The 19,593-nt window shown below is 42.1% G+C and overlaps 1 protein-coding gene across 1 annotated transcript in view; it reads left to right on the forward strand.

The window, feature by feature from the left end:
* The window catches only part of DOCK10 (dedicator of cytokinesis 10), a 167,551-nt gene that overhangs the window by 44,535 nt on the left and 103,423 nt on the right, over window positions 1–19,593 (forward strand). The window contains exon 2 of the mRNA XM_074153246.1: window positions 18,602–18,721. Within this exon, the coding sequence (XP_074009347.1) occupies window positions 18,602–18,721 (120 nt within the window). The remainder of the gene's footprint in view (window positions 1–18,601; window positions 18,722–19,593) is intronic.

The following is a 19,593-nucleotide window of genomic DNA, read 5'->3' on the forward strand; positions in this document are numbered from 1 at the left end:
TAGTGGCAATGGAATGCATTATGTTCATTCCAGGTGTGGGTGGGTTTCTAGCTTGGAAAGGTGCTGAACGATGCTCTGTTGTGTCTATATTCTTGCGGGGTTGGCTGATAGAAACATTACTGTGGCAAGGAGGGACTGTCAAGGTATGCGCACATGGAGCAGCGTTCCCGGGCTGTGGGAGCAGTAGGGGACTGCTGCTGGCTCAGCTCAGCCCACCTCCCACATGGGAGAGCACCAAGGCTTTTTTACCCCTCTTTAGGAGTGGTAAAATCAGCAAAAGGGACGTAAGTGGCTTTTGGAATGTGGGCCTTGCCAGCAAACTCTTGTGAGTGCTTATAAGGCCATTTTGAGGTGATGAAATACATGTGGTGTAAGGACCCTTAGGGGCTGTGTGTGAGATCAGGCTGGGAGCTGCCAAACTGTCCTCCCTGAGGCCTTTTCCTCACCCCCCCGGGGGACACTTTCAGCCACAGGTGAATCTTATCAGCTCTGGCAATGCGCGAAGAGATGGGCCTTGGAGGGCTCCTGGTGCCACCAGTTCAACTGGAGGGTGTGTTTTAGCCTTTCAGGCAGGGCAAAGAAATCCAGCAGCCTCTCGCAAATTTGTTCTGCGTGAGTGCACTAATATCTGGGGCATGAAGTGAAGGTGAAGGCACAGAGGAAGGAATAGCTGAGATCAGCGCGCTGCCAGGCTGGGAAGAAAATAAATGGATTGACGTGTGTGGAGTCACTGACATTGGGGACTGTTGTCTGGAAAGATATGTTAGCAGAGCTCTGACAAATATAAGGGGCTTCTTTTCACGGGTATTTATGCAGGGACATTGTTGCCCTGCCTTGGAGACCTCAGCTTTTTTAGTGTGATGGACCTTTGCCTGGTCAGAGCTAGCTGGATGGATTTGTAGGCAAAATGCAGCATCAGCTGTTCTAATGGCTTCACGCAGGGTTTGTATGCGAACGTTGATGTTTCAGCTTAAGGTGTTAGACCGTAAGTGAAGTCACATTTCTCAAAAACAGTGTAATTTGCTTCTAGTCGATTCAATACCAGAGTGACTTTGCAAAAGGCTGCTTCATATGTAGTTTTTCCCTAACTAAATTGTTTTTACCTTTCTGTTTAATAGTTTTGGTTTTATATTTTTACCCTCTTTAAAAAACCAAACATTTTCAAATGGCAGACCAATACTGAACATTTAATTCCAATAGACCATCTCTTCTTTATTCCCCCCGATCTTTGATGCCAAAGGGGTCGGAGGGGAGATAACCAGGGCTTCCTGCATTGTCTGGTAGCTGCTCCGATCCTGTCCTGGTGTAGTGATCTGCTTTACCCATCCAGCATGGAGCTTTTCTCCAGTGCAGTTTTTACATGCATTCACAAACTGCTACAGAACACACGCTGTTCCTGACACCTGGAAGATGCAGGTAAGACAAACACGGGTGTACGGTCATTGACACCTCACTTTTAGTCTCACAGTCCCATTAGTAGATCTTTGGCAAACATATCTGAAAATACATGCAGTATGTTGCCACTCACTGCAATCAGTTTCCTAGCCAGTGGTCTGACCACACAAAGGGTGGAAAATTGTATCAGATACGGCTTTGTCCAAATGCATAACTGAATTCTAGCTGCTTGGGGTGTGAGAGACAGTGATGGTGGCCTTGCTGGAGGACTGAAATTGAGGTCCAGGTGAGGAATACATGAGAAGCAGCATCAGTATGTATTAATATACCTTATCTCCTGGCGCTGCCGGCATGCTGTGGCGTATTAACTGTGTTGAATACACCAGCAAGGTCTCCAAATTTTGTGACTTACGCATAATATGGGATGGAGAAGGCTGGAAGGCTATCTGCAGTAAGTTAGCGGTTTTTTAAAATAAAAATAATTTTTAAAATGGAAGTATTTTTTTCTTTAATAAAAGCTAGCCCTTTGTGACCCTCTCCAGGGTACCTTATTTTTTCCTCTCACTGGTACCTGAGCTGATAGCTGGCCATCTGCTAAAGTCATCGTTGCGAGGTGCAGAATTGTTTCTGTTTCTACTCCAAGGGCTGGATGTTTGGCATGGCTGTCATCCTTTCGTTTTTCTTCAACAACTTTATTGATGTGGTTCTACCAGGAGCTCTGATGTGCCACAAGTCATTCAAGGGAAGCAGGTAGGTACCTTATGTGCACTCTGCCAAGTAGCAAAGTGTTAAGTTTGTCAGCCAGATTTCTCAGTAGTGGTCTACGCTCCAGACTGTCTGAATGGCAGTGTCACTGTCATCTTGGTGGTCTTCGTTTATAAATGAAGCAAGCTTTGTTATGAGAGGTTTGTCTTTCATTTCAGAATTTAATTTCAGAATAGACATAATAGGCACTTGATGCACCTTGTTCCAGCAAAAGGAGTTTTCACACAGAATCACAGAATGGTTTGGGTTGGAAGGGACCTTAGAGACCATGGAGTTCCAACCCCCCTGCCATGGGCAGGGACATCTCCACTAGAGCAGGTTGCAGGTTTTCTTACTTATTAATTAAACTACTTCTCTCAAATCTATTAAATAAAAGGCCTGAGTCAGGATTAGATGCTAATGACTGTGGGTGTGCAGTTACTCATATATACATGGGCATAAGTCAAGACTGTGTTTTTGACTTGCACTCTGTACATGTCAGCATTGCTCTCAGACAGAAGTCCTGAGCTGAAGGGAAGCATTCATTCCCTGAAACTTGCTGTGAATTCAATCTTTGCGTGTGATTTTTTTTATTTTCTCCTCTAAATTTGAAAAAGCCAGTGTGGCGAACTGAAGCTTCATTTCTCGAACCTTCTTGGTGGGGGGTGATAGATTATATTATTTTAGAAGGACAGTATGGTGAATTTAGTATTGGCTGCACAGTAGCTCATATATTTAGCCTGTTTTGGAGTGTCTTTTATGTTAGTTGAAAATACACACTTTAGGGTTTTAATTTTTGTATCGTTATGTGGCTGCTAGCAAAGCACTAGTGAAATTCATTTTGCAATGATTGCACAACATACTATAGCAGTGGATTAATTTTGTCCAGCAGTACATTTTTTCATATTGCTATATATCATAGATTCAAACTGAAGTCAATGAAGCATGACAGTGAATAGATTTAAGAAGGAAATAAATTAAGTTGGACAGAAGCTCTAGAAGAAATGTAGGAAAAGAGAATGAAAAAGTTATTAAAGAATTTGTGACCCCTATCAGAAAACTGAATGTTGGTGGCTCTGAAGCAAATGGAGTTCATAGTGGTTCCTTAATAGAAGTAGTTATTATTTTTTCCTATCTAGATATTAGTAAGTTTCTTCAAAATGCTGGGAACAGATGAAAATATTCAGCAAAGACAGCAGAGCAGATGGTAATTAAACACTGAATTGACTACCTTTACATATTTTATCGTTTTTTGAAGCGCTTCAACTTCCTTATTTTGACTGTATGAATCTGATACAGCAGTTCAAAAATGTAAACTAAGGCTTGTGGATTTCCTGTGACCAAATTCATCTTTTCTTGGGACAACTTGGGGTATGGATAATACTTCTCACCTTATACATAATAGTTCTGAATTCAAAAGCAGCACAGGAGCTTTATTCATATTAACATAACCAATTTTGTGATCATCTTAAAGTACCTGATATCTTCAACTGAAGACACAGAGAAGTCTTTGAGGAAAAATTAGGAAATCTTTTACAGTCATGCTGATGCTAATGAAATTTGCTGTGTACTTCTGCTGCAGGACAAAGCATTATTAGACATTTTACTGGTGATGTTATTCCCCATTACAAGTGTAGAGGGATTTGCATTCAAAACAAATCTAAGAAAGTGGAATCTTTATTTGCAGTTGTTTACTGTTCGTTCTGTTTATATCTCTGAGTGAATGCTGTAGTGAATGCTTTGTTACTTCATTGCTTCAACCTTTTAATGCCTTGGTGTTGAGAAAATACAATGCTCAGTGCCTTTAGCATGAAGTCTGAAAAACTGGCTGTCAGACATATGGAAATAAATGAGGTTTAATAGTATTAGGAATGAAAATCCTTTGGAGAGAAGATAGTTAGTGTATACTCAGGATAAATTGGATAAGGACCAGCTGGAAACTTGAACCTAAGTTCATCTTTTGTGTTATTTGGGAGTAACGCAAGTTCATCAAAGTTTCAGGAAGTGGTGGTGACCCTTATCTGGGTGGAAAGGATGCCCTGGAAGGGCTCCTCACTGCTGCTGGAGGCAGGAGCTGGGAGGGAGCCTTCCCGAGGAAAGGAAAGATGGAGTCAGCTTGTTCTGTGTGACAGTTGATGAAAGGAGTTGATAGGCGAAGGAGCCTCTGAGAGGAATTGATACCTGCTTAAGGTTAAGCCAGCAGAGCTGATGGATTCGGCATTAAATTTAACTTCTGGCAAGGACCTCTTATCTTGGCAGGTGTGTTTACTATGTTATGCGAGAGGCAGTTGGGACTCAGTATAGATAGCATGGTGGTTTGAGAGAAAACAAGGGTGATTCCAACTTGGTTAGCGTTGCGATGCTATATTGGTAGCCACTTGAAATGTCTGCATACCTTGGCAAAGGGTTTCTGTTGTCTTTTCTGTTTTCTATTGCCAGATGTAGATGCTTTTCACCACCAAGTAGGAGTACAGTGAAATCTGTCTTGAGCACTTGCTGAGCAGGCTGGTAACGCTCAGTTTAAAGGAGGTGGCCTTCTCAAAGGCAAAGCTAAATTATGGAGATAATGATGAGATGGGGGTTTAATTCATGAGGTTGTACCATGTTTTGCCTGTGGAAGATGAGAGCAAGCTCATCAGGCCGATGCATTGTTTTGTAGTGCTCAGGTCAAACATGCTGGGCTCTATGTGACTGCTGCGTGTGGAACGATCACGTGGAAATTCTGCAGAGGTTTGTTACTTTGAATCAAATGTTACTAACTGAAAAATCCGTGAAAGAGTTCATAGAACTCAAAATTATTTGCTGGAAAGAAAAAGAAAAGGCACTCAGGGTAAAGTTGCAGATCTCAGAAAGAGTACTTACTTGAAACAAGTCATGAAAAAGATGCTCATCATCCAACTTGCAAAAAATCCGGAATGAAAAAGCAGAAAAACTGGCAATATGTCTTAGTTATGCACACTGTTATTAATAAAAAAAAATGAATGCATGGCACATAAAGACTATGTGCATAGAGGGAATGCAGCTTTGCTGCTACAGCAGGATGAATCCTCAGCTGGAACAAAGGAGAAGAAAAGGGGCTGTGTGTGTGCACGCACATGTGTGGGCACTGAGGGGGTTTGTTCAGTTTTAAAAGACCTTTGTGCCCTGCCAGCTTTCAGACAGCTGAGCATTGGGCCAGTCTCCTACCTTAATTAAGAACAGTTTGCCTGTGTCACTGCTCCCATTGCCTCTGCAGTTCGGAGGCACTGAGTGAGGGGCTCCTATCCTGTGGGGGTGCTGCTGTGATTGCCCCAGCGTGGGGCAGTGGGGTGGAGGAGCTGCTGTGATTGCCCCTGTGCGGGGCATCTGGGGAACAGGCTCTGTCTGGCAGCTTCACTCTCACCTGAGGTGGGAGCAGGGTTCACGCAAGCAGTGATTTTTCTTAGTTGGCAGGGACAAGCACTTCTAAACCCGGGTTTTTACAAGCCAAAAACGTATTTTGGATATTAGCATATAAATTTACCTGTTTTTCCCTTTTTATAACTGTCGGCAGATTTAGGAATTTGGAAGGTGCTTCCTCTTACTGATGTTTCACACCACTTTGAAAGGGGAACTGTTACCTTAGTCCAAAAGCAGAGATGATTCTGGGCCCCGGCAGCACGAACCTGTGGCTGCGTGCTCTGTGATTGAAGTCTGCTTCCGAGGGGCTCGGTAGGAGGTTCCTGTTCTGTGAATGCCTTTTTTTGGCTTGCAGACATACGTGCACATGAAGTAAGAGTGCAGCTGTTTTGGCTTTCGAGTCGGGGAAGGTGGTGAGGAGAGAGGATGTAATAGCTTTTGAGACAAAGATAGATGTTCAGTTGCAAGTGTTTTTTCTACAACTTCCTATTTTGATTTGCATTGGAGGCGGGGGCTGGGTGTATTTATACTTTAATGAGACGCTCTCGCCTTAATAGCAGAATATTATTCACAGGAAGAAATGAGTTATTGCTGGGTTTCTTCTTCTTTCTGTTCAGTTACTGTGGATACAGCATGTAAGTTTTAGACATACTTCCCCCTTGAACTGCATACACAGCTTCCAGTTGTTACGCTGAAGCTGCTGAAGGAAAGAGGTTAAAGGAGCACAGTTTTTAAAGAGAGATTTGTTTGCTGCTTGAATTCCTACGGATACAATGAGCTTTCGCGGGAGATTCAGAAGGGAGCCCAGTGAACTGCGGAAGAAAAGAAGGACCATTAGGCGAGTGAATCAAAGAGAAATTCACAGATTAAGCTGCGTGAGTATGCACCCATTCTTCCATCTCTTCTACAAAATTGCTAAGAAATTGCAGGTCAAAGACACTACCTGAAGGAGAGAGTAGGATTTATTCCTCAGTGTGTATGTAGGATTGACTGAGACTTGTCAATCTGTGTGAGGAGGAACTGAACATTGGAGAACGATTATCGAAGTCTGAGACTGAAGCATGGGGAGTTCAGGAGTTACAGAACTCAAGTGTGTTAGGGAAACTGTTGTATAGCATCACACTGTTGATCAGACACATACTGAGAGCAGCGTTGTCTCTCTGGTGCCTGGTAGCATGTGCTTGGTAGTTCCATGAAAATCCATAATGCTGGTTCTGGAGTAGAAAGTTACTCTGTGCTATTTCAGATCTCACAATCTGCTGTGGGCAGTTTGTGCCTCTGGAGGCCAGGAGGAGGAGGAGAAAGCCACTGTCCTCCTACAGTGCAAGGAGCCAAGGGAGAAAGCTCCAGAGCCCTTGGTGGAAAGCTGGAGTGAGGTTCTGCCCTACGAGGTAGATGACAGCTTTGCCATTGATGGCTTTGGGCCAGGACTGTGCCTCCTGTAACTCTGCTGTGTGACACTGGGCAGTTCATGTTAACTGCGTTGTGCCTTCGCTTTTCTGAAGGAAATTAAAACTGCAGGCAATTTAGGTAAAATGCTTAGAGCCTTCTATTAAGAAGCCTTAGGCAAGTACTGGCTTTCAGTTTATTCTCTTAACTTCAGAGGTTACTTTAGATGTCAAATATTTAACAGCTTCCCCAAGAATTATTTGGAAACAAAGGATCTTTTTCTTCATGGCAAGAGGTGTTTGGTTTTCTTCTGTAGTTTTGTATCTCCAATTGCAAGCTGTGTTTGCGTGTGCATGCTGGAGTCTCTTTCAAGGCTATTCTGCATGTCCAGTGCAGCAACGAATCAGTGATAATACACTGAAGAAGATTATTCTCATTAACTTTTTCAAATAGGAAGGAAAATAACATTGTAGTTGTAACACTTGGTCACAGGCTGGTTAAGATGGTCTATGGTTCATCTACTAGAGTGTTTGGGGTTTTGCTTGCGACTAGCTGCCATTTTGGATAGATATTTTATATGGAAATGAATCTTTTTGACAAGGCTACTTTACAGCATAGTTCTGGCTGCCCTGAGCTACTGGCATACAGTCAAAGATACCAAGCTTAAGTTTCATGGTATTAGGTCCTAAGAACGAATGCTAGTGGTGCTGCTGAAAGCATCTAACCCCGACAGTTCACAAGACTTTGGTAGGAGGTAGGTGCTGCTGCTTGACTTATCCTCTTAAATCCAGGTTAGGAGGGATTTTTTTTATTATTCTACAAATCCTGACTATACACGAATAGTGCCCACCAGAAGTGGTTGAAGCCTTACAGGAAAATATGGCTGGAAATAAAGCCCAAATAGTAAAAATAAATCAGTAGGCTGCCTGCAGATAAAGCGGAATATACTTGTTCATTTTTGCCTGTATCCTCAGATAATAGAAGCTGAGAGTCTGTTCAATTTAATGGTGCCAAAAAAACTTTAAATTGTTGTGATTTCTAAGAGTCAATAAAACGTATCATACCCTGACCTAAAACTTAGAGCACTTGTGACTGTGTGCCTGTTGCCTTTAATTGGAAATAGATAACGTGCCTTTTTCATCAGTGGCTCGTGGTTCTTACTGCACTTGCTATGAAGAGTCTGGCTGCTGTAATGTCAGGGGTATTACTCAGGTTTTCAGAGGAATCTGTTCTGATTTCTGTTCTTTTCAGGCCTTAGATAGACTAAGATGGGGTCACTGTGCCGTGTTACTCTGCGAGCGTATTTCTCAATAGTTTGTTTAGCCCTTAGGAAACGCAGTCACACTTGGCTTTACTATTGTGGCTTGTGACCTGTGTCTTTCTACCCAATATTTCATAATTGGAGCATGTTAAATCTTTGGCCTACAGGCACTTTTTGCTATCAACCAGGAGCCAATCTCTCCTTCATGCATCAGTCCTCCGCACCTCCGATGCTGCAGATTTCAGAGTGGTGTTAGCACCCGCTGCAGCTGCAAAGGCTTTTGTAGAGGGGGACCTTATTCAAAGAGTGCATTTCTTAGTGTACTACATTTAGACCTGTATTTTCTGTAGATGGACTTGTATTGTTTACTGGAAACTCCTTTTTTTTTTTTTTTTTTTTTTCTTTTTTTGTAAGACTGATTATTATCTGATTAGTTTTAATTGATTGTATATTGTTGATTGAGCTCAGTGTGGTTGACCAGATTTTGCTCTCATTTACATTGTGTGTGTATAAATGACTTGATAGCTAGATAATTGATTGGGAGGGTAGTTGATGTCAAGGAAAGATTATAATTTTAACATCATTGTGAGAGCTGAGTTTATAATGGTCACGTATAGATGATACTACTTTTTACAGATAAAAGCCTCTGTGGAAATACTTACAATTATTTACTCAGATATGTAGCATGAAAAATATCTAACTCATGAAGAGATAAGTAACCATAGTGTAGGTAGAAAAAGGGAGATATTCACTGAGTAAAATGAAGCGGAACAGCATATATGAGATTTGCCCTACGGGACAGTGACTTTCTTACTAAGTACTCTCTAGAAGTCAAATGGTATTTTTGAAAAGTTTATTTAGAGCTAATGCAAACATTTTTGTCAGTTGTTTTTGCTTCAAGGGCTCCTGAAGTGGTTGAGCCCGTTTCAAAAAAGCTGTTTGCTCAGTCTACAGGTCTAAGACTTCATACATCTAAATTTTAGTGTTTAAGTGGAAATGGTCAATGCAGTTTGCTTATGTTCTGTGTGGCAACTTCATCAGACTTGCAATACAAAATCTTTAGCATCAGAGCATGACCTAATGAACAGACAGTAGAGTTTTCCCTTCAGTCCTTAAAAAAAAGTCTCCCATGTACCCTGAAAACAAGGTCTACTAAAAAGAAATCTGTATTTTCAAAGTAAATAAAAATGTTTTTAAAGACAATTTTGCTCTGTGCGCAGTGTTATGTAAAATATGCCCCTGATCTAGCAGTAAGTTTGTGCTAGATGAGCCTGGTGGAGGAGCTGGCAACACCTGGCGTATCCTCCCTTCCGTCCTTCCCCTGAACCTGTACGCAGATGAACGTGGGTAGATCGCTCCATCTCCCTTATTCATACAGGTTGCACAAATGAGGGGCACTGGTTTGGTCTGATCTTGTTGCTACAACCAGTTCTATTATTGCTGTATAGATGCTGTAGGTGCCAGAGCTGGGTTTCTACCTTTGCTATGAGGGTCATCTGAGCACCAATTAAGGGCAAAAAATCGGGAGCATCTTTATTTTTAATGTAGATTTTCCTTAGACTACAATGACTCTCTGTGTATATGTGAAGTTATATATATATATTTATATGTGTGTGTGTGCGTGCGTGTGTTTGTATACACAGACAGAATCAGAAGTGCTGTTTACATAAACTTTGTACTGGAAGCTTAAAAGCTTTGGTCAAATCTACTAGGTGTGGGTTGCAGGATGGTTTTGTTAACATTCCCATTGGCGACCATGAATCTGCCCACGTGGGACCATGCTGGAAAAAGCGAACATGAAGCAAAGAGTGTTTACAGAATAGTTGAAGCAGAATCAGACCAGCATCCCCTTTGCGGTGCCCAGGGCAGGACAATTCACTTCTCCTTCCTTGGGGTGAAGTAATCATTAATGAGGCAAGCGGCCAGGCAGAGCGCTCCAGCTCTGGCCCCCACAGCTCCCACCCCTTCTTCCCAACCCCCTTCCAGCACATCCTACCTGTCTGTTCAGGTATGAACATGAACATCATCTATGAAGACGAGTGAATCGCATCTTTGGCTTTTGCTTGCTTTCCTTATGAATAGATTCAGCATGGTAGCTTTAAAGAAAACCTTTTGTTGCTATACCTGTGCTTTCTTTTTTTTTTTTTTTTTTCTGGCTAAGGTCAGGTAAGGGGAGTGAAGTGGCTGAGTGTTGCCAGGTTAGAGGTCTGTATAAATTAAACTTAAAAAAACCACCTTAAAATACTTTACAAGACTTCCTTGTTTTTCCCCTGAAGTGACCCATGGGCAAATATTTAGTCTAGGCTTCAGAAGTACTCACTATTTAGAAGCTGTCCTTTTTGACATTTTGAAAAGCCAATACATGAAATTTAGTTTAACAACTTAGGAGTTTCTATAGAGGTCTTGTTGTAAGTGGTGTGATAATGCTGATTTTAGTCATTTTCTGATTAAATGTAATGTGTTTATCTCCCTTCTAAAAAGGGTTTCCAGCTACTGCATAAACATAGAGGACAAGTAGGTTGTTTTCTTGCTACCTTGAATATTTTGCAGACTATGTTGGTAGTTTTATCTAATGTCTAAAATGGCAAGTGCTGGTCATTGAAGGTGCACATGTGTGTACTTGCCCATGCATGTACCTTCCACGTTCAGAAAGCACCTCAGCGAGGCTACAATGCCGGGTGTATAATCATGGTTGAGAAACAGAATTCAGGAAGCACTTATGACTAAGTCGAGCGTAGCATGAAGCGTCCCCTCTCTCCCCCCATCATGGGTGCTTTGCTGAACCAACAGCCCTGTGTGGCTTGCACGTTTTAACCATGAGTGAGGGAGTTTTACGAGGCCTGGTGCTTTCAAAATTCATAACGAAAGCAACGATGAATTCTAACTTGAGAAATAAAAGGTAATAGAAAGAGTGGGTCACTCCCAGTTGCCTGAGAACAGGTTTCTGGTTTGAGTAGTCGTAACCCTGGTCTCTCGTCAGTTGGCTTGCTGGAGAAGTTACGTGTCTGTGTGCCACTGAAGCCGCCAGTGGCTGCAGCTGGCCCATCAGTTAAAATGAAAATGATCTGTTAGCTCATCCAGATGAGGTGTTGCCATTTTTCAAATATTTAGCACACTGAATTCTCTTATGGTAACTTTTAAAGCTGGAAAATACACAAAGTAGATCCGTATAGATTCTGATCCACAAAACGATGGTAATTTCCAATGTAAGCAATTAGGATTCATCCTATCCAAGCTGTATTTGCACAGCCTAAGTCTCATTTATTCAAGCAAATCCCTTATTTGTGTCAATTAGAATTTTCTTTCAATAGAGGCTTTAATGAAAGAAAATGACTTTTCACTTTCTTTATTCCCAGGAGCATCTTCCACAGGATCCCCTGCTTTTGCGCTGCTTAAGCTGATAGGTACTATAGCATTTTGGAAATCAAGTTCTGAAACACTAGGAATTTGGGGGGTTGAATCTTTTTGTAATTCTTTGCAGTTTTCTCTGTACCAGAATCTTGTGGGAACTGGCAATCCCCTTAATGAAATTTATTGGCATGTCGGCTTCACCGCTGACACTGAGGAGCGTATCGGTTGTGCTGTGCAGGCCTGAAAGACTGGCTGGATTCTTTCCAAGTGCAATTCTCCACGGTTTGCTGAAACACATGACAAATTAAACATTTTGGACCTGACAAGCGCATGTGTTTTAGGCTGGAAGGGAGGGGGGAAAATTTTCTTTGTACCACTATTTTTAATAAATTTGTTGACTGTGGATCATATACTTAGCCAAATGTAGCCTTTGTAAGGTGGCCAGCGAGTTTGTTGACTGTAAATAGCTGCATACCAGGCCAAGCAATCCTAAAAATGGCAAGATCTGAAATAAAAGGAGGGACCATCTGCCTGCTGGTTCTGGCTTTGCTTCCCTGTCCTTTCCCCAAATACCTTTTGCAGACCCCGAATTTCCTCCCCTGTGCTTGAAATTCAAAACTTACTTTTTAAAATCCATAACACGCTGTGGAGTGTGCTGGGAGTGGAGAGAGGGCAGGCCTGTGGGGCGAGGGCATTTTGAGTTGATGAGACCTGTCTCCCAGCTGAGCTGCTTGCAGGTGTTGGGGACACCGCAATCCCTGCGTGGCCGCGCTGTCTCTGCTCCGGGTACAAACGGTGGCATGGGACTTGCCACCCAGAGCACATTGGGTCATCCGGCTGCTCACCCATCATCTCAGCTGCTGGGGGCAAATGGTGTGCCCAATGCAGGTACCTTTCACATGGAAATTGTCCCTGGCATCAAAATGCTGTGCTGCCTAATGGTGAATAGAGACGTGCATTGGTCCTACAAACAAGCAAAAGTTTTAGTGACTCCATAAAAAGCGAACGGTTTTCTAGCCTCAGCTTCAGCTCCGTGACTGGCACACCTTGGAGCTGCTGGGCACTCTGTTTCGCTAGCACATCTGAGGGCAGGGTTAAATTCAGCCTTTATGCTACCTCTCCTCCAAAAATCATGGAGTCCCAGCAGATTTTTAGCTTCAGCTTGGACAGGCTTGGCAAAGAAATATTTAATTTAAATTGTCCCACCCTGGTGGAATAAAATTAACTACCTATAGTAACCATATTAAAAAAAAAAAAAAAAGTCATCTATTATGCCAGAGACAGTATTTAACTGGGGAAAGAAAAGGAAGAGCAAGAAGTGTGAGAAACACTTCACATTGATGTCATCCCAGAATGTAATTTAATTTCCTGTTGTGAGTTTTAGTAGGATTGGGCTTGGTTATAATAGTATCACTGAAAAGTCCATAAAAATGAAGGAAGATGGTGCTGTTACTTGATTAAGTGGCACTGTCTCTTGTAAGTCTGCCCATTTCAGTATTTCAAATGTGTACTAGAATCAATTTTAATTTTATACAGGCTATTGCTTGGATGAAATCTAAAATCAGAGTCCTGCTTGATTTTGACCAATCTGGCCATCACAATTCTTTTGACTTTTTATGCACATGCAGTGGATCCTCCTGTCATGAAGACATTTTAGTCCAGGTAACTGAAGTCCATCAGCTTAGATTCTTTCCCTGTATCTGTTTCTTTAATTTTCTTCTTCCTGGCATGGGGAAGAGAAGAAATTAATTTAAACATCTATATTAAATTCAATAGATTTTAGATGCTCAGGGTTATGTCTGGGAATAATACGCCATTAAAGTATTAGAAAATCATAGCATTTGGTCTAGTTTATTTTTAGAATAGGGAAGTGCTTGGAATGACTATCCAGAGACTCTTGGTCTCAGTTACATCATTTCCTCCTTTAATGAGTGTTCACAGAAATACAGCTTCAGGAGGATGATATGGAAGTCATCTTATCCTATAATTATGAAGAGAAGATGGGTGCTAGCATCAATGCACAATGTCTGTGCAGCTGGAGGCAAGCCAGGTACCCTATCGGTTTCTGTAAAATCATTTATGTGGATATTTTTGGTCATTATTACTGGGAAAAATAATGCTTTTGTACCTAGCCCAGAAGATGATGGCCATCAAGCTGTATGTCACTGGTGGAATCTGGGCTGTTTCACCCACGTGAAAGTAAGCAGTGATTATCCCTCTGTTGGCTCTGGTGCTCGTTAAAGATGTCTTCGCTATTCAAAAAGAGTTTGGAAAAGTTGGCTCAACAACATACAGAATTATGCTCCACAACACTGTCAGGGTGTGAGGTAAATGATACTGCTGTGATTGTTGTAGCAGGTGAGGAATTAGAGAGTGCCTTTTTACTAGATGTATTCACAACCATTTCAGTACAACTAAATGTAATTCATTACTCACTTGAGATAGAGAATATAAAAAGCATTATAAAATCCAAGCCAGCATAATTCGATCTTGGCACAGATTGCTAGGTTGGTCTGTTTCCAAAAAGAACAGACAAGTTAAATTGAGAAGAGGCAGCACTATGGTTATTAAATTAGCTTTAAATCAGCCCTACTCATTTACAAATCTCTGCTAGTGCTCGCAGGGAAAAATTCGCTAATCCCAACATCGCTGCTTCTGTCTGCCTGTGTGGGGAAAACTGAGCAGTCATTCCACGCCTTCTGGAGATAAACTGCTAGCTAAACCAGCTGCCACTTCCCATCACAAATGCAGTACTAAGCATTGCAGTGCTAAGCTTTGCCAAATCCAAACTACTGGCTCTGCAAAGGATGGAGTCGGTGTCCACATTGCATAGTCTTAAGGTTTGTAAGAACGTGCAGAGTTGATAAAGAGAGGCATCATGTTTGTTATACTGTCATGCTTGATGTTGGCAGGGACTGGACTGGGTTATCTCTGCAGTGGGTGTATTGAGGAGGATGGGCCATTACTTGCATCTCTGATTTATGGGAGTTGGCATGATATACAGTATTGCATTTTATATGGGATTTTGCTTTAGTGCCATAGAAGGAAGAATGGCATTTGTCATTGCATCAGTAGAAAAACATCACCATAAATATTGAGGTGCTTCACTGAAAAGTTTTGCAGTGATTTTTTTGATTTTTCTTTCTGAGTGCTGCCGGTTTCTGAAGAGAACAGAGAGGCCAGGGTGACATAGCTTACCCTGCCTCTGGCTGCAGCTGAACATCTTCGTGACAGTAATTTTGAAGGAGGTGTAGCTCTGCTCAGCCCAGCCTCACAGGGATTTCCAGGGGGAAGAAGGAATAACTCTTCGTTCTCCAGCCCTAGCAAAAAGGGTAGTTTCCGTTGGCATAGAGAACCTGCAAATGCCACACGTTTTTATGGGATTCCCCTGTATTTCAAGAGAGGTCCCAAAATTTGTGGGATTCCCCAGCTCTCTCTTAGTCTATGACTTCAATAGGAAGGTGGCTACTTATGTCATTTGCTTACTTTATGTTTTTTTAAGAGATTTTGAAAGCTAATATTCATGGACCTTTCCAAGAAGCATCTGACCTAGATTAATATTGTGTGGACATATCTCTGATTTTGAAGACTGCACATTTATGGTGTCAGCGGCATGTCTGATTTATTAGAAGTTGAGATTGTAGCAAAACCATTAGCCTAATGCTAACATTAGTCAATGTCACAAACTTTCTGCAGAAAACGTACACGTTTTAGTGAAACTGCTACACGGGAAAAATGCCTGCGTGAAACACTTGTACCTCATAAATGTCAGCGCATGTATTTTTTTCACTTTGAGTTTTCTTATAAGTGGTTGCTATAAGGTTTCCTACCAAAGGTAACAGTTACGTTACTGCAAGTTTACTTTCTGCTAAACTTGGACTGGGTGAACTTTGTTCAGACCTTGGCATCGTTCCCTAAATGAGTTGTACAGCAGAGATGGTACACTCAGTGTGCACTGGTGTTTTCTCTTCATGTTTTAACTCTTTGAAGCTTATGTCTATAGAGGAATATTTAATAAATAGAAACAATGGTAGATTTAATGCAGGAGAGTCTGAAACTCGTGGCTAAAGGATACTGCTGTGACTCAGCATAACTTGGAAGGAACCGAGAGCGAGCTGAGCATGCCGAGATGGTTGGATGAACCCGTTACGTTCCTGTGGGGAACTGCTGTTGGTAAACAGCAGGCTGAACCCTCACTCCAGTACAGCTGCTACTCAATTCGAGCACTTCTTGAGCAGGACGGGATATTAATGTGTCAACTGGTACTGGCCAGGGCTAAGTACCAGCTTGGGATAGTCTAAGGTAACGTGACTGGGTTAATATGAAGTCTCATGTGTCCTTCTAGGGTGCCTTGTCTTACCTGAACATCACACACTGCTATGCAGTTCTGTCACAGAATCTAAATTAAACTTTAAAGCTGTTTCTTCCCATTTGGGCCTTTTGTGTTTTATAGTGGGCTTCCTCTAGATAAGTTTCTTTTTTCTGTTAAACAACCCCAAGTTTTATTTCTAATTCAGTCTCCCTTTCATAACTCTAAGGCAAGACAGACAACAGTCCTCGTCCGTCTCCAGATTCATCTAGGAAGGAACCTAGCACAGCAGCTGTGTGTCAGAATCTCTTTTTATTTTAATCATACAGTCAGATCTTTTAGTGGTTTCCTGGGAGTTAGTAGTTAAAGGTACAGCATAATTAGATATGTCCAGTATTGCTTCTCTTTCCTGCCTCTCCCTCGCATCGCATAGCAATATTCATGAACCAGTTTCCTTGGGAAAGAGCTTTCAAAAAAGTTTCATTTATTACTGTTATGTGTTGGTCTTGTCTGTCTTCTACAAGTCTTTAATATCTCACCATCAGTAGATAGTGCTTTTGGCTTGTGAATGCTAGATGCTAATGATTTTTAGAAGTTTATTAATTCTTAAGATGGCAAACCGGCATTAAGAGAGTTAATAGACTGAGAAGAGAGTTATTAGACTGAACTGATGAAGGAACAGCTCCAATTTTTTAAATTGCATCTCCATCCTTGGAGGTTTTCAAGACTTATCTGGACAAATTCCCTAACAGCCCGTTCTAGCTTGGCCTACTTTGAGCAGGGGTTTCGAGTAGATGACCTGCAGAGGTCCTGAGTTATTCTGTGATTCTATCATAAGCTGTTCAGCAATTGAATAACTTTCTAGGAACATGCGTATTCCAGTGTTTTAATCCTTGTTTTATGTGACTGTCACTGATACTTAATTAAACTTTTCATAGATACATTTGATAGGAAAGGGAGTCTTGAACTTAATATAGAAGGGAAACAAGGGCTGGGGAGAAACCTTGAGATGACTGTAATTACTGAAAAAGCAGCATCTTTCTAGAATGAAGTCAAAAGAAGGAGAAACTTGTATATTCATAGATTCATAGATTCATAGATTGGTCCAGGCCGGAAGGGACCTCCAAAGGTCATCTAGTCTGACCTCCCTGCAGTCAGCAGGGACACCCCCAACTAGACCAGGTTGCCCAGGGCCTCGTTGAGCTTCACCTTGAATATCTCAAGGGAAGGGGCCTCAACCACCACCTCCCTGGGCAACCTGTTCCAGTGTTCCACCACCCTCACGGTAAAGAATTTTTTCCTAATATCCAATCTAAATCTCCCCTTCTCCAGCTTAAAACCATTGCCCCTCGTCCTGTCGCTGCAGGCCTTTGTAAACAGACCCTCCCCAGCCTTCCTGTAGGCCCCCCTCAGGTACTGGAAGGCCGCTATGAGGTCTCCCCGGAGCCTCCTTTTCTCCAAGCTAAACAACCCCAGCTCCCTCAGTCTGTCCTCATAGGAGAGGTGCTCCAGCCCCCTGACCATTTTGGTGGCCCTCCTCTGGACCCGCTCCATCAGGTCCATGTCCTTTCTATATTGAGGGCTCCAGACCTGCACACAGTACTCCAGGTGAGGTCTCACCAGAGCAGAGTAAAGTGGCAGAATCACCTCTCTCATTTGGACCATTACATGTATAATAGACCATATGTGAATTATATATATATGATCAAATATGATGGAGAATCATGAGAATGTCCATTGGAGAAATTTGTTTTATGGAGATGTGAAAGCTTTCTTTTCCAGTACACCATGGTTTTGGTTTAGGGAAGAAGGAGGGAGGGAGGAAGGGAAATTTGATGTTATTCTGGATAGCACAGTGCAAGAACAGTGGGTGAAATACAACTTACTTAATGTCCACCATTGCATCAGACTGAAAAAGTGCTCTGCGGAAGCCTTTCTGCTTTCACTTTCCACTAGTGTCCTTTGTGTCTCTCATCGCCTGCTTTTCCATCACTTCTAACAGTTCTTTTGCCCTTTCTCATTTACTCTCTCTGATGCTTAAGTCTTTGAGTTAAGCAAATGTTGTCACTCTAATACATGACTCCTCATTTGTTTAATGTATTCTAGCATGTCAGATGGGCTTCTCTTTTTCTATTTTTGGGTTGTATTACGAGCCAGTGTGACTTTACTTCTGTTTGGTTGTTCCTATGGTGGCTTCTTACTTTACTGCTGCTTCAGGCAATAATAGTCCTGTTACAATGATATTAATCCCATTCCTGACAAGAGAAACCATGAGGATGGGCACCAGATGGTAATAATTCAAGGTTAGGCTCCTGGAATAAACTGAGTAAAACAATGTGGTGGCACTCAAAAGCTACCAGCAGTTCAAGAGGTGGGACTGTGTAAAACTGAAGATTAGTGGGTTACGTATACTTAGTAGGTTACAAATTGTGTCCATCTGTCTATTTGCCTATGTGTACTTACAGAGAAAGAAAGAGAGTGTTCCTGAGGGTGACAGGTAAGTTATCGTGGTGGGTTTGGTCCCTGTAGTGAGCTGTCGGATTGCTCTTGAGTTGTCAGATGGAGAGTGACTGTTACAACTGGCCCAGCTTTCTCACTTCCGCTATTCTCGCATGAGCTCAGCTGCAACAAGCTGTGAAGAATGGGGAGGGCAGAAGAAGTTATTCGTAGTTTGGTGTAAAAAAGGAAAAATGTAGCAGATCTCAGTTCATGAAGGGGGATGAAGGCAAATTTGAGTGTAGAGAGATTACCTGATCTCTTCTTTTTTTCTACAGCAGGAAAAACCCAAACTCTTGGAGCCGTTGGATTATGAAGCTGTTATTGCAGAGATTGAAAAAAATATTGGGGATAACCAGTTTAAGGATCTGATATTATTCCCTGACGATGACTTTTCAGTAAGTATAAGGCAAATATGTGTTATTCTTTCTCTTAGGTTTGTTTCTTCATTTATTTATTTATTTCATCTTCATTGCTAGAGGGAGAGCTGGAAGTTGCCCAAGGGCTCTCTAAGATTATCTTAATTTATGCATAATGTCTTACTGCCCTCCCACCAAATTCACTTTTATTTTTTTTTCTGACATTTGTCTATGGGTGAACTTACTGTTCAGGATTAGATAAAGCTCAAAGCCCTGGTGTTCCCAAATATACTTCAGGAACTCAGAAAACATGTTATTCCATAACATACTTGTCTGTTTGCACAGCACAGTGGTATTTTGGCCAGTGCTGGAATCTCTCCTTTCTATGATAATCTAATTTAATCACACTTCCATAGCTTACATCCGGTCATTCTTATCCTATCCTGTCTAATGTATTTGGCCACTAGAATCAGGCAGCCCATGATTCCCAGCCTTCTGCTCAGTGTCATATTTTTTAGATGGTGGCTGTAACTTATTTCCAAGTCGTGCCATTGCTGATATATTGAAAGATCAATCCAAATGGACTTGATTTTTGTTTGGTTTTGGGGTTGTCTTCATTTCTTTTCCAGTGGGGTTTGAGATCTGGCATCCTGAGTGATGAGGGTTACAGAGTCCCCAGTGCTGAGGCAGGCTCCTGCGGTGGGATGCTGGCGGGCAGTGGATACAGGAGCCCACAGCCAGGGAGCTGCCTGACTTCATCCCAGGTTCCCTGTTGCTTGTCCTGACAAGCTGCAAAGAAACGGAGAACTTGGAAGTCCAGGGCAGCCCTCGCCATGGCAGTGGTGGGGCAGCTCAGGAGGGCAGGGGCTGATTGCTGGGCAGCTGGGGAGGCCTGCTGCCAGCCAAGGAAG

The sequence above is a fragment of the Numenius arquata genome, chromosome 9 (genome assembly GCF_964106895.1).
Source record: "Numenius arquata chromosome 9, bNumArq3.hap1.1, whole genome shotgun sequence".
Taxonomy (NCBI): Eukaryota; Metazoa; Chordata; class Aves; order Charadriiformes; family Scolopacidae; genus Numenius; species Numenius arquata.